This window comes from Pelmatolapia mariae, linkage group LG7, assembly GCF_036321145.2.
Source record: "Pelmatolapia mariae isolate MD_Pm_ZW linkage group LG7, Pm_UMD_F_2, whole genome shotgun sequence".
In the NCBI taxonomy this organism is placed as follows: Eukaryota; Metazoa; Chordata; class Actinopteri; order Cichliformes; family Cichlidae; genus Pelmatolapia; species Pelmatolapia mariae.
The window spans coordinates 3,429,877-3,443,080 of NC_086233.1; the positions used below are offsets into that span (position 1 = coordinate 3,429,877).

General features: G+C 38.6%; 1 protein-coding gene across 1 annotated transcript; it reads left to right on the plus strand.

Moving 5' to 3' along the window:
- The first annotated feature begins 7,893 nt into the window (after nucleotides 1–7,893).
- On the plus strand, nucleotides 7,894–11,690 carry LOC134630369 (troponin I, fast skeletal muscle-like). Its single transcript, XM_063477588.1, has 6 exons — nucleotides 7,894–8,025; nucleotides 8,619–8,655; nucleotides 9,427–9,555; nucleotides 9,773–9,862; nucleotides 11,195–11,368; nucleotides 11,460–11,690. The coding sequence occupies exons 1-6, from the start codon at nucleotides 8,018–8,020 to the stop codon at nucleotides 11,535–11,537; spliced, it is 516 nt and encodes a 171-aa protein (XP_063333658.1). The 5' UTR covers nucleotides 7,894–8,017; the 3' UTR covers nucleotides 11,538–11,690.
- The last annotated feature ends 1,514 nt before the right edge of the window (nucleotides 11,691–13,204 follow it).

Genomic DNA, 13,204 nt, shown 5'->3' on the forward strand with positions numbered 1-13,204 from the left:
CCTTCGATGGAGCAATTAGGAAAAAGACAGAAAGAAAGCTTCAGAGTCACTAGTTCATTGAATAATGCTTGATTCACTCCCCCCAGAAAAGCTTTTATTTAGACATAACTAATAATGCAGTGGACTCCTTGTCCATATTCTCAGTCTTTCACATTATTGTGGGGAAAGTTTGGCCCACTGGTCTTTACAGTGTAAAAAGGTAGACAAACATAAATCCCCCTCTGTGTGAATAGTTGATATGCTGTGTTTGGTTTTCTCCAAATGTGCTGCTGTGCTTTATGACCAAGCATCTCCACTTTGGTCCTGTCTTGCTCCAGAAGTCTTGAGTCTTTTTCGAGAGAAGAGGCTTCCTCCCAGCAGCCTTTCCAAACAAGCCATAAACTTTGACATTTAACATGTTAACTGAGGCCTGCAGAGACTGAGCTGGACCTCTAGGGTTCTTTTTCCACAGTTTCTGACCTTGGGGTGAATTTGCTGGCATGTCCACTCCTGACATGATTGTGTTATTGTGTTAACACACACCTGAAAGCTCCAAACCTGCAAACTGCCAAACTTCTGCTTTTGGAGAGGTGCTGATAGTTGGTGATGATCAGTTAATCAAGTGCATTTAACTAACAGCACCTGGCTGATAAGTACTCTCTTATTTCCTAATGAAGGAGTAAGGGTGGATTTAGTTTTTCACAGGACTAAAAAGAATCCTGTGGAAAATTTCTATTTCACACTACTGTGTAGGTTTCTCCTGTCAGAAAATCGTTTTGTTTCACTTGGAGATTGGATTTTATTAATCCACTTTTCTCCTCCACTTGACACGTCAACAATGTCTTGTGCATTTGGCATCTCACTGCTCAGTGTTACCGCAGGTTATATTTGACCTCTGCTGACGGCTGCATCATATCCTCAGATAACAGCTGCCTCTACACTTAGATTCACACCAGCCAGAATTAGAAATGAGAGAACAGACAAGGAGAGGAGCGTTTACAGTCTCCTCCATGCTGACCTGCAGTAACCCACAGAAAAGTGCTGCTCACAGTACATCCTTCTTCTCACCTTCAGGAAGGGAACCATAATCTCTGTCATACTCAGAGGCCTGAACATGAATAAGTGTCTTCAGGACTTAGAGGTAAGAGATGGATGAGAATCTGAGGGCTTGTTTTAACATAACAGACACTGTCTTGATGAAAGATTGTCATCCATGTTCAGCGTTGGTAGAATCCAATGGATTTTGACAAAGATGATATGGATTGCATGCATGTATATATTGTAACAACAGGGGAATAACAGCTATTAACTGTAGTGTCATTAAAAACCAAGGTTCAGTAGTGTCCAATGCTAATTTATGGGAGGCTGCAGTCTGTGATCACTCTCTGTATGTAAAAGATGGATGTAGCCAACATGAAGTCCAACTCTACCCCAAAGATGACTGAAACCTGCCGTGGTTCGATCCATGATTAAAACGCAGGAATGTAAGTTTTGGCCATCTTTAAAATGCCTCTCTTGAGGCACTAGTGTTGCAAAAGACAACATTCATCTGTTTCTGCAAATTTCCATATAATTTAAGCACTTATTGGCATTTCATGTGTCTTTTTAAGTATGAGAATAAGAATCAAGTAAAAACAAAGGCCCTCCTTTATTTTTACCTGTGCCAGTTTCTCCACAGGTTTAGAATGAGCTTTGATATTATCATTAATGTGAAATACTATATGTCATCCTTTTTTTTTGGACTGGCCCACTCTGTGTGCGTTGGGAAGATTATAAACTATGTCCACTAGATGGCAGATAAATACTGAGTTGAAACACTGCATGCACTAATCACGCATCTGCATTGCTCGTGGTACATCTGTGGAGCGTAATGCAGTCCAACCTGCAGGTTTGAGTTCCAGTCCAACGCAGCAGCAGCCGATCCCACCGATTAGCTCTTCCTCTCTGAATCAAACTTGTTAATTAGTGAAATCAGCTGCTCTCAATGTCACATACTTCAGCTCCTCCAAAAATTACTGTGACAAGCCGTGGTGCTAAAGTGTTACATTGCACTTATCGGGTGGCAATTTTAAATTACAGTCAAAAGTGAGAAATGCTCCTCGGTGCGTTGTCACCGGAGCATCTTGCACACTGTTGGGTGACCACATGTACTTTCTTCAATTTAATTTAATTCCGTATACCCAGAAAGCTAATTTACCTTTAGGATTGTGTGGTTTTATCAGTGAGGTGGAGTTGTTTTTACCTCCCAGTGTTGGTGAGTTTTTGGCAGCATTTGTACTGTACTTTGTGTCTGGTCCTTTATCCTGCCGGCAGCCAGCACGGACCGACATGTCCAATCTGAAGGGACAGAAAGGAGGTTTAAAAGGAGGTCAGGCTGGAGGTGAGTGAGTTGAAGGAAAATGACACCAGACCAAACACACCTGCTGAGTTTCCGGTCCAGCCTAAGCATTGGGCTTGTCTCCTTATAGGGGTGTGAGCAGAATGCTGGCATCATTAATCGCTCCAGTCCATCTCTCTCATCACTGCCACAAGAAGTATAAACCAAGCATCACCTGCCTGAGCCTGAAAGTCTAAAGTTATTCTAAAGAAAGAAACTGATTTAAAAAAAAAAGCATTTTTATCACCAACGTAGTGATTTATTTTTTATTCTTTGGTTTGGTTTTTCTTCCCTTTGGGACAAGGCTTTTTAGTGTGCAGCTAACACACTGCAGTTATATGCTGAAGAGGATGACCTGGCATCTGGCTTTGTCTTATGTGTATTAATAAAAAAAATTTTTTGTATATATCTCATGAAAAATTGTTACATCTGTTTTGCCCAATCAGTGATTTAGTAAATCTAACTTGTAAAATTGAAGTAGAAACAAACAAAGCATAATAAACTATTCACACTTTCCAAATGTTATCGCTGTCAGCAGTTTTCTCTGGTTGCGAGATGCCTTTAGATAGATGCATGGTATTTTAACACTGGGAAAGCCTTAGTGACAGGCAGTAAATCTAACTGCAAACCATCCCTGCAGGAGGCCACATGAACACAGATGGTGGATGACTCCGAGCAAACTACTACAAGCATCAGGAGCATGTATCAAACTGCGTGTAAACATAAACATATAGTTATTAATACTTTCACATAGTGAGGAAAGGCAGCACGCTTCACTTGAGTTTCTAAAGTCACACCGGAGGTATGGAGCGTTCCTGAAGCTCGAGTTGTAGGTCGTGTGTTTTCATAGAAAATACCTACTGGTCTCTGTGACGGGACCGTAAACCTGAGCCCAAATGTTGCCCCTTAATGCTGCATTCCCAGCATGACTCTTCATCATCTGTGCATCACTCAGACCCGTCAGCACCTTCCTCCTCAGCCGTCAGCTTATAAGACTATAGTCTGATCTGCTGAACGCTTTTGGCTCTGCAGACTCTTTTACATTCGTTCGTGGGCCTGAGGTGATCGCCAGTGAAAATTTAACAAACAAAGCAATTCAGTTTGTGCTTCTGTTCCTAATGACAGGTTTTTTTTATGCTTTTATTTGATTTCCTAAAAGGCTCTTTTTAGAATTTGGTCAGTCTCACAGCTCCACTACATTTTAGAGCTTCAGTTACTAATTATTTTGTTAATTTACAATATTTATTAAAACTCTAAAACTACAATCAGAGAATGCTGTATTGTTTTTTTTTTCCACATATGTCTGTACATGGGACGTAAAGTACAAGTTTCATTTACCACTGCATGATTCCAACTGCTCCTAAACCAAAACAAAGTAGTGATTAAGTACTGCGATTTAACCAGGCTAAACAAGAGAGGTGCATGCTGGCTGTGGAAGCAAGTAAAAATGGGCAAATCTCAGCATGGAGCGCTGTGTGCCCTTAAAAAATGAGGAAACTGGAGAAGTGGAGGACAGAAGAAGTGTCAGACCTAGAAAACTATCTACTGCCGATGAACAGCACTGGAAAGTCATGTCCTTAAGAAACAGGAAAAAATACATGGCAAAGACCTGACACAGTAACTGAGAGAGTCATCTGGCCCTTTAGCTTTTTAACTGCTCATCAAATCTTTATCAGAAATGGTCTCAGTAGAAGGATGACTGTCAAGAAGCCATTCTTAAGGGAGGGAAACAGGAAGAAAGTGCTGACTTATGCCAATACAGATTAGTGAAAATGTGAACACTTTGGTTCAATATGTGGAGAAGAAGTCAGGAGAGAGGTAGAATGACTACAGCCATACTGTATGTAAAGCATGGTGGAGGCTCTGCCATGGTTCAGGGCTGCATGTCGGCCAGCTGTGTCTGTGATCGTGTCAGAACTGATGGAATGAACAAAACAGAAGAGCACTGTCAGATTTACCGTGCAATAAAATCTGGAAAACATCTGATTGGCAACAGTTTGATTTTGCAGCATGACAGTGATCTCAACACACTGCCAGTGCAGTAAAAGCTGGATAGAAACACACAGTGGGACACCATCAGTCATGGATCGGCCTCCCCAGAGCCAGACTTTAATGTTACTGGAGCAGCAGGAGCATCCTGACAGCACAGAGCAGAAGGCAGAAACATCCAACGAAGAGCCTTGAATGTCCTTCTAGAAGTCTGAAGAATATTCATGAAGACAACTTAAAGAAATGACAGAAAGCTGAAAAAAATAAACAAATAAAGTATATTCAACCAACTTTATGGTATTCAGATAAGAGGGGGAAAAGAAAGGGAAAAGCACAAACTGTCTAAAATATCAGTTTCTAGGTCAAAAAAGAGAGCCATCTTGAAATGCACCAAAGCACTGAGACTGAAGAATGATCTAAATTTGTTTGCTGTGTCCCACCAGCATCTTTTATAATGTCTCCAGTGATGGTGAAAATGCTCAGCTTGAAGCTTCCCATCCTGGCAGCTGTGTCCATCGTTTGTAAATGGTCAAAAATAGCGAAGGTAAAATGCTTTGATGCGACTTTATGTCATCCAAGAAAAAAACAACCTCCATCTCAATCTAAGACACGTAACTTGATCCACATGGCCCTTCTGCAGCCAGAGAAAGATCTGGAAGCCTTTCTGAAGGCAGAGCCATAGCTCAGATAAGAGGTCCAATATGAAACAGTAAGCAGGCCAGCAAGTCATTAATGTGGTATTTATAGTCTGCAGAAATGTGAGCTTGTTAAGCACTTTGTTTGGAGCAATGTTTAAAAGTTATATCAAAGTTTTCCTGTTTGTTTGATTATTTTAAGCCAATTCCTGAACTCCGCTCGGTCCAGCGCTCTTCATTCATCGCAGCGTTCAGTTTGATCGCCGGTAGAATCCCAGATCAGCTTTTCACAACTTTTTCAAGTTATGTGCTCAGGTTAAGTTATCCATTAGAAACTTAGTTTTTAGACTAAAAACACATCCCTTCTGGCTTTTAGGAATTGGTTTCATGTGATCCATCTTCGGAAGTTACATGAAGGTAAGCTGAAACAAGAGATATCATCCCACATTAGCAATGTTTGCATCTTTATTTTGGTCCATTGAGGATTAAATTGAATTGTTTATTTTTTGTCATTGCCGGGAAAACCAGGCTTTAGCCCCGTCCTGCGTTCAGACGAGTCAGGCAGCTGTGGAGATGAAGGTGACAACATGGAGATGCTGGGATTTAAGTTCATGCCAGCTTCAAAGGTTGTGTGCTTTGTGAGAAATGCTCCTTCTAATTAGTGATAAAATGCTCATGTTTCCAATGTTGGCACACCCATGTTTGACACTTTAGGACTCCAGAAGACAAAGTGACTTCTTGACTATCACATAGATATAGATACAGTTACATTTTGATGTAAATTACTCACAAGAATGAATTCAATGCATTTTTAGACCTTTCTCCTTGAATCCTGAGAGGTTTGACACATTTAAGCAATCATGTTGGACCTGTAAGTCTTTAAAGGAATAAAATGGAACTAAGGGGTGTTGGCTGCTTAAGAATTTGTAGTGATGTAAAAAAAGAGAAAAATCACCCTTTAATTAATGACTCAAAAGTGAAAACCAGCCTGAAAAGTTTGTTTTGTCTATGTATCCACAACTTCTTACCAACTTTTTGGATTTGAGCATCTTCAGTTCAATAACAAGCCAAAAATGTTTTTACTGCCCCTCTATTTCCAGCAGTCCCATGATCACCCAATGAAATATTTGGACTCTGATAGTTTCATATCAAATGTGAATCATCATCATCCTTCTCTTCCTCCCTTTTATAGCATCCCGGTGGCACCCAGCAAAGTCCTAAAATGAAATCAGGCTCCTCCTCAATAAACCATGATTTATGGGGTGAAGTTGGAAGGGGTTGATGATATTTCAGGATCTTGCTGGCCGATTGGTCTGAGGATTCTGCATTTCCATAAACAGGAGCACCATATCCATATCTGATACCTCGTATATATACACCCCTGGGATGATTTCTTCCCACTGCCACTGGCCACTGCTGCCCTCCTCCTGGACTTTCCATCTCGTCGTAGGTGAGACCAGTTTCCCTATCTTCCTCCTCCTCCTCTCTCTGCATGTCTGTACAGAGCTGGTAAACGGATATGAAACCACTGCTGTGTGGAATCTTTTGGGGGAAAGCGCTAAGGTGATGAAAGTCCTGACCTCTGGGGTTTGTTAATAACTGAAGGGAAACATGAACCAGGGTGATCTGAACGTTGTGTGTTTGAGCAGCGCTGCAGAGGTTGAACGATGCTCTCATTTGATTTTGACTTTCTATGAAGTTTTCTATATTTTGGGAACATTTGGCAGTTTTGGAAAGTTTTGATAAAATTTAGATGTATGAACGCAATCTGCAGAAGTCATTCTTTATTTAGTTATTTCATTAGGTTTATTTTTTTAGATGTTTAATTTCTTTTAGAAAGCAAAAACAAAGCTGGGATATTTCTACTGATTTCAAGGTTAGTGTAAGAGTTTTCTGTTGCTGAAATTACTGGAAAGCATTTTATGGAACGAGTTTACTTTTCTTTCCTAAAATAATCAGAACAGTTATTACTGCGATACGTCTTACAGATTTATGTTTGGGAATATCTGTTCTTTTTCTGAATGTTTCTCTGTAAAAACAATTTATGAAGCATTAAAAGTAAAATCAAAGTACATTTTATTGTATTTTGTTGTTTGACTGAGTTTTAAAGATCAGGATCTTTGCATGTGGAGCTATAGACGGGACAAAAATACAAAAACTCATGGAGTTACTTTTCATGGCTAAGTTTTTCCTTTATACTTGACTTGAAAGGTTTTTAAACCTGAGCTCTGTGTCTGGGTGTTCCTACATGTCCTGAAGGAAGGAAGGAAAAAAACATGGAAAAAAATGAGGTGTTATGATGGATATTAGTTTCCTTTTTTTTTTATCATATAAAAACCTTTTGACTGTTTAGGGAATTTGTGCTCCACTGTTAAACATTTCTCAAGCTGTGAAGTCACTCTGCTATAAGCATCACAAAATGTAATTATTTGTTACTTTTTTTAAAAGTATATTGATTGGTAAAGCATGGAGCTGATTCTGAGTGTTTTACGGTTTGATTTGTGGACTGCACAAATATAAAAGTGCCTTTTTCTTCTTCTTGTTTTACAGTTTTATAAGTTTTATAGCCTAAAACTGTAAACCTTCTTGCCTTAAATTAGCTTCTTTGTGTCATATTTCAGCTGGAAAACTAAACCTGTGTGTTATTTTCATTAAATATATCTTCTGAAACTTGACTCTGGGACCGGCTGCCTTGTTGAGACGGGCTTGTTTTTGGGGTGTGTTTACCCGCTGGTGTTGGCCGCGAAGCTGCTGCCGCAGCACATTCTGTTGGAAAGATTCTTCTCTGGGAAAGGAATTGAAGTGTTAACTCCCCAAGGATATTTAGTTATGAACCCCTGTAAAGGAGCTTATCGCAGGCGTCAGTGGCCACATTTGACCCCAACCCCAAAGTTAGCTCTGTCATCACTCAGCTGCTCATCAACTGGCTGAATAGATCACATTTCATACAAAGGAGGTGTCTCATATGTTTCCATCCTGATGAGTTTTTCTTCTGTTTCTTTCTCCAAACAGATTGTGAAGAACAGAAACCGTCGCCATGTCTGAGTAAGTGCTGTCTCTTCATCATATATCAGTGATTTTAGCAGAGCAAGTATTTTACTGGACTTCACTGGATCAAATGAAAATGCTGAGTTAAGACTTAAAGTTAAGAACATAAGATTACTATGGATCTTACGTAGGAAGTAAACGTTAATAGAGGAAAAGAAGGCAGGAGAGGGCAAAAGAAGAAAAAGGAGGATGGAAAAAATGGAAAGGAAGGCAAAAATTGACAAAAAAGAAGGAAAAACAGAAAAAAAGAGGATTTAGAAAAAAGGGAGGAATTTAAAAAAGGAAGAAATAACAAAAGCAGAAAAGAGAACAAAATGAGGAGAGAATGAAAAGTAAAATACAGGAAAGAGCAGAAAGAAGGAAATAAATAAAGGAGAAAATTAGAGGAATTACTAAAACAGGGAAAAGGAATGAGGAAAGGTCAAACAGGCTAAAGAAAGAAAATGATCAGAAATGAAAGTGCAAAGAAGAAAATTAGGAGGGAAAACTTTAAAAACTTCATGTAATTTTCTTTCTACCTGTGTTTGTACAGCTGTTTGAATTACTGCTGTTACAGTTGTGACAGAGACTGTTGTGTTCACTCCTCACAGAAAAAAGATGACTTCAAGCCGCAGGCATCATCTGAAGGTATGTCGCCTGCAGTCTTGCTGAGCTTTGAACTGTTTTATTACTTTAAAAAGAAAGTTGGCATGTTCTCTGCATAGACTGTAAATAAAAGATGGATGCAGATACTGTAACGTCAACTACGTTAAGCAAATGGGGTTACCTAATGCTTATGTGTAGTTATTTATGAGCTAGTAAGATAATATGACAATGCAGTTGAAAAGTAATCTTTCTTTATTGTCACAGCAAGTTGTAGATCAGTCCTTTGTGCGCTCCCCAACTCAGCTCAGATCAGCTGGTGGGGTTTCTGGTCTTCCAAGCACCTGTTGTCAACATTTAATTACACAGCGCCCTCTGGTGGACAGACTATGCAACATTGTTTGCATAGTTTTTTGTGTCCTGTCCCTTTGTTATTTATTTATTTTTTTAATTTTCATTTATCCGTCATTATACATACATACATACTCATATACTGGCAAATACAGGCCAATATATCATGAACCCAACCCTACTTTATTATCTTTCTACATACTGATGACGATTGACAAAATGACAAAACTGACAAAATGAACTTCATGCTATATTCCAAGTGTTAAAAGTAACAGATAAACCATAAACTCAACAGCAAAGTGTTTTCTGAGGTCACAGGTCAACTGACTCAAAGACTAGTTTCTCATAGACCTCTATACAGCCAAAGGTGTTTCCCTCTGCTGAACATTTTAAAGTATTCAGGTTTCATTTTTGCACTCAACGGTTCATTACTACTGACTTGTTGACTTTTTTTTTGTCCTGCAGAGTTTGATGCTGCAGATCGCGGCGAACTGGATTGAAAAGGAGAAACAGGAAATTGCAACCTCTAAGCAGACCTACATGGCAGAGAAATGCCCCCCTCCTGCGCTGAGTGGAGACCAGGCAACTCTCATGGTGAGAGTCAAAGCTCAACTGAAAGCTGCTGAATGGAAATCATTCTGAATATCCTTCTTTATTTTCCCTATATCGTTATTTCATTGTATGCAGATGATGGTTCTTTTATTTGAGGATTTCAGAATTCTTGTCAGCTCTTATTTATAATATTCATTTAGTGAGGATATTTGTAACTGAGTCCTAAGTAACAAAACATTGCATGTGTCTGTTCGTTCAGGAAACCTGCAAAAAGTTGCACGCCCTCATCGACAAAATTGATGAAGAGAGGTACGACCTGGAGATCAAAGTGGGCAAGACTGATAAAGAGGTACACTTCCACCTGCTCTACAGAACAGACTGACAGCTTTTCACATCCACAGAACGTGTTAATCTTGAAATCACTCAGTGTGATATAGTTGTAAACAAAACAGGAAGGCAGGTTGTTCTTTCACCTTCTTTCTTGCACAAGAATCGCACAAGAGTTAAAGCATCAAGTACAAAGGTTCCCTGTAATAGTCAGGTTGGTAAGATTGGAGTAGGGCTACTGTATTAAAAGCCTATTTGAAGCTGAGTCTTAAAGACAATTTTAGTTTTTATCTGTTCAGCTACAGCTGTTTAATGTTCTGGGGGTCAATAGAGACGACATATAAAGAACAAATTGAACTCTATGCTTGATCTACATACAAATTTGATATAATTTCAACAAATATAAACAGATGTCCCAAATTAGTATCATAAATTGTTGCACATGAAATCCATATTTCTTTCCATATTTCAAGGGTCTTTCAGAAATCATGTTATTTCAGTCAGAATTGACTGATCTGTGGTTATTTCATACCTATTAGTCTCAAATCTAGAACATTACCTCCTACAGAGCAGGTTAGATCTGCAGTGTAAGTTACCATGGTTATAGTAATACTGAGCACCAAGGTTAAATCCTGAAGTTATCTGGATGAGCACAAATTCTTTCTCTTTGTGCATGATGTCTGCTTTATTCTTTATTCTTGATATTTTCTACAATTAGATGCATGACATGTCCATTTTATGAGCGAAGCAGCGTTTGAGAGATAATTTTTTTCTCATTAATACTGATTATTGATAAAACCGTTTTATTTTTAACATTTAAATATGGATAATAAAGTAACAACAAAATACATTGTATATTTAATTTCCAGCAGATTTTGTCATTTATCGTCACACCCAGGCATTTAATTTCACTCTATCTTAACACTTTATTTAAGTATCTAAATTTGATTTATTTTTTACATACAATACTTTGAATTGTGTGTTTTTCAAATTTACTGATAATTAATTTATGTTATGCATTTTTTAATTTCTGAGTTGATCAGGTTCAAAAGGAGGAGTTGCAAATTTTTCACAGAGCCAAAGATATTTGTGTAATCAGCAAATTAAAATAAATCAATAAATAAATCAGACATTCTGGAAATATCATTGACTGAGTAGCAGTGGTAGTTTAGTTTTCATAAGCAGAGCCCCTCCTACACTACTAATGTGATAAACTCACATTACAGATAAAACACCCATGTAGGGTGCATGCAAAATGTAAAGCGTTTTCAGCGTTTCGCCGCTGGTTCTGAATGCGTCCCCACTGCTCTGATTTCGACTTGGTTTCACCTTTAAACTGCTTGGTCGCTCGTAGATCGATGACCTGAAAATCAAAGTGGTCGACCTGGCCGGAGTGAAGAAGCCTGCTCTGAAGAAAGTGCGCATGTCCGCCGATGCCATGCTGAAAGCTCTGCTGGGCTCCAAACACACAGTTAACCTGGACCTCAGGGCCAACCTGAAGCAGGTCAAGAAGGAGGTGAAAGAGGAGGTGAGTGTTTGCATTTAATATTTTAATTTAAGATTAATTTAGGAGGCTAGAAAGTCTTGACTGTCTCTGACTGTCACTGTTTTTCCTGCAGCCTGCAGAGGCGGTGGGCGACTGGCGTAAGAACATTGAGGACAAGGCTGACAGGAAGAAGATGTTCGAGGCCTCCTAAAGAACTGCTCGCTGCTCTCGTAGCTGTTCTGGGATGATTGCACTTTTTATGGAATTTCTGGCATTGCTCATTGAATTGAAAAACCCCTTTTCTCATTAAATTTGTAAGTTTCAGCCTGCTTTGTTATTGTACATTTGTATAACTTTATAAAACTGAAAGGGTAAAAGCTGCTTAAACCTTTTTCATTAGTGTAACTTCCTGTTTCCATCTGTACAGATGTTCACTTTTAGCACCTTCCTGCTCCTAGACTTTTTGTAATAAATGTATTTAATTTCCTACCCCTGCTGTCGTTGGATATTTTGTCTTTAACTTAGTGATGCACAACACTGCAAACTGAGTGCACAGTGCACTGTTTTCAAACTTTACAGTGCTGAGCTTGTCTTTCTGTGTTTTTGTCCATGATTAAAGCAAATGTTGATTTGGAACAGAAACCAAAGCACATTTTTTTCTGTAATGACGACATGTTGAAGTGAAGTTTTACATAAAAAAAGTTTAAAAACTGAAAACAAAAATTTGCAGCTGTTTGTTAACGAGTCCTGTTTGAAGGTGCTCTTTGTAGTGCTGTGCATGTCAGTGAGGGACAAGACACAATATCCATGTTTTTCCTATGGCATCATTAGTGTAGCAGTGATGCCGACTACTTGCAATTGGAAAAGCCATTTATCACTATATAGAAGGGGTTATAGTGTGTTCAGGGAGCTGTGAAAAGTGAATGTAATCTTTTCCTTTTGTAATTCACACTTCATAGGTTTTAGAAAATACAGGCCCCTCCCTCTTATAGACTGTATATAAAGATGGACAGTGAATCTACGCTGGGTGGATTAGGGCTCTTCTATGTTCAAAGGAGTAACCTAGAATCCCACACTTTGCAATATTGAATTGATTTTATCAGACCACAGTTGCATTGTTAAAAACAGAATACGCAAACTCTAGTGAATGCTACAGTTTCTGATGTACAAAAGCAAAAATGTCTGTGTTAGCAGGAAAGCTAGATTTACCAGAGGCAAGACAACTCCAGGATTGAGAAGCAGTTTCTCAATGAATCAGATAAACTGACCTGACAGTTGTCTCCCGATGTTGGGTAGATTCCCATTTAGCCAGACAGCCTTCAGTAGGTAAATGTGATATACTTCCAGTTAGCTAAACTTTAACCTGAAGAAGGCTTGTGACAATATAATGATTTTATATTTTTATGGCAAGAAAGTACTTTATTGCCATAAAAAATGGCAGGCAGTGCTGTCTGTGGTCTAGTAAGACTGATGCATCTCTGCAAAGTTTGGTTATTTGATAAGAAAACTATTATTTTTGTAAAGTTTTTTTTTCTTTTAACACCCACATTTTCCTTAAATCAGATCCCTTCTTCTCAAAATTACAATGTTGGGCCTAATACACTATCGCCACTATCTCACACTGTGTAGAATTGTGGTCTAACCACGACAGTCTGGGCTATGTTGGAAACTTGCTCTACACTTATCATTTATTAGATAAAACCTCTGTATGACCATTTTTAGTTACAGTCTACAAAAACTGACAAAAAGACAACATAACAATAATGAAAAAGAAATGAGTTCTGGAATTGAAAAATTAAAATTCATAATTTTTTTTATACATCTGAACATTACACTATAGAACTGCAGACATACTGCATATACATACTGCATTTACAA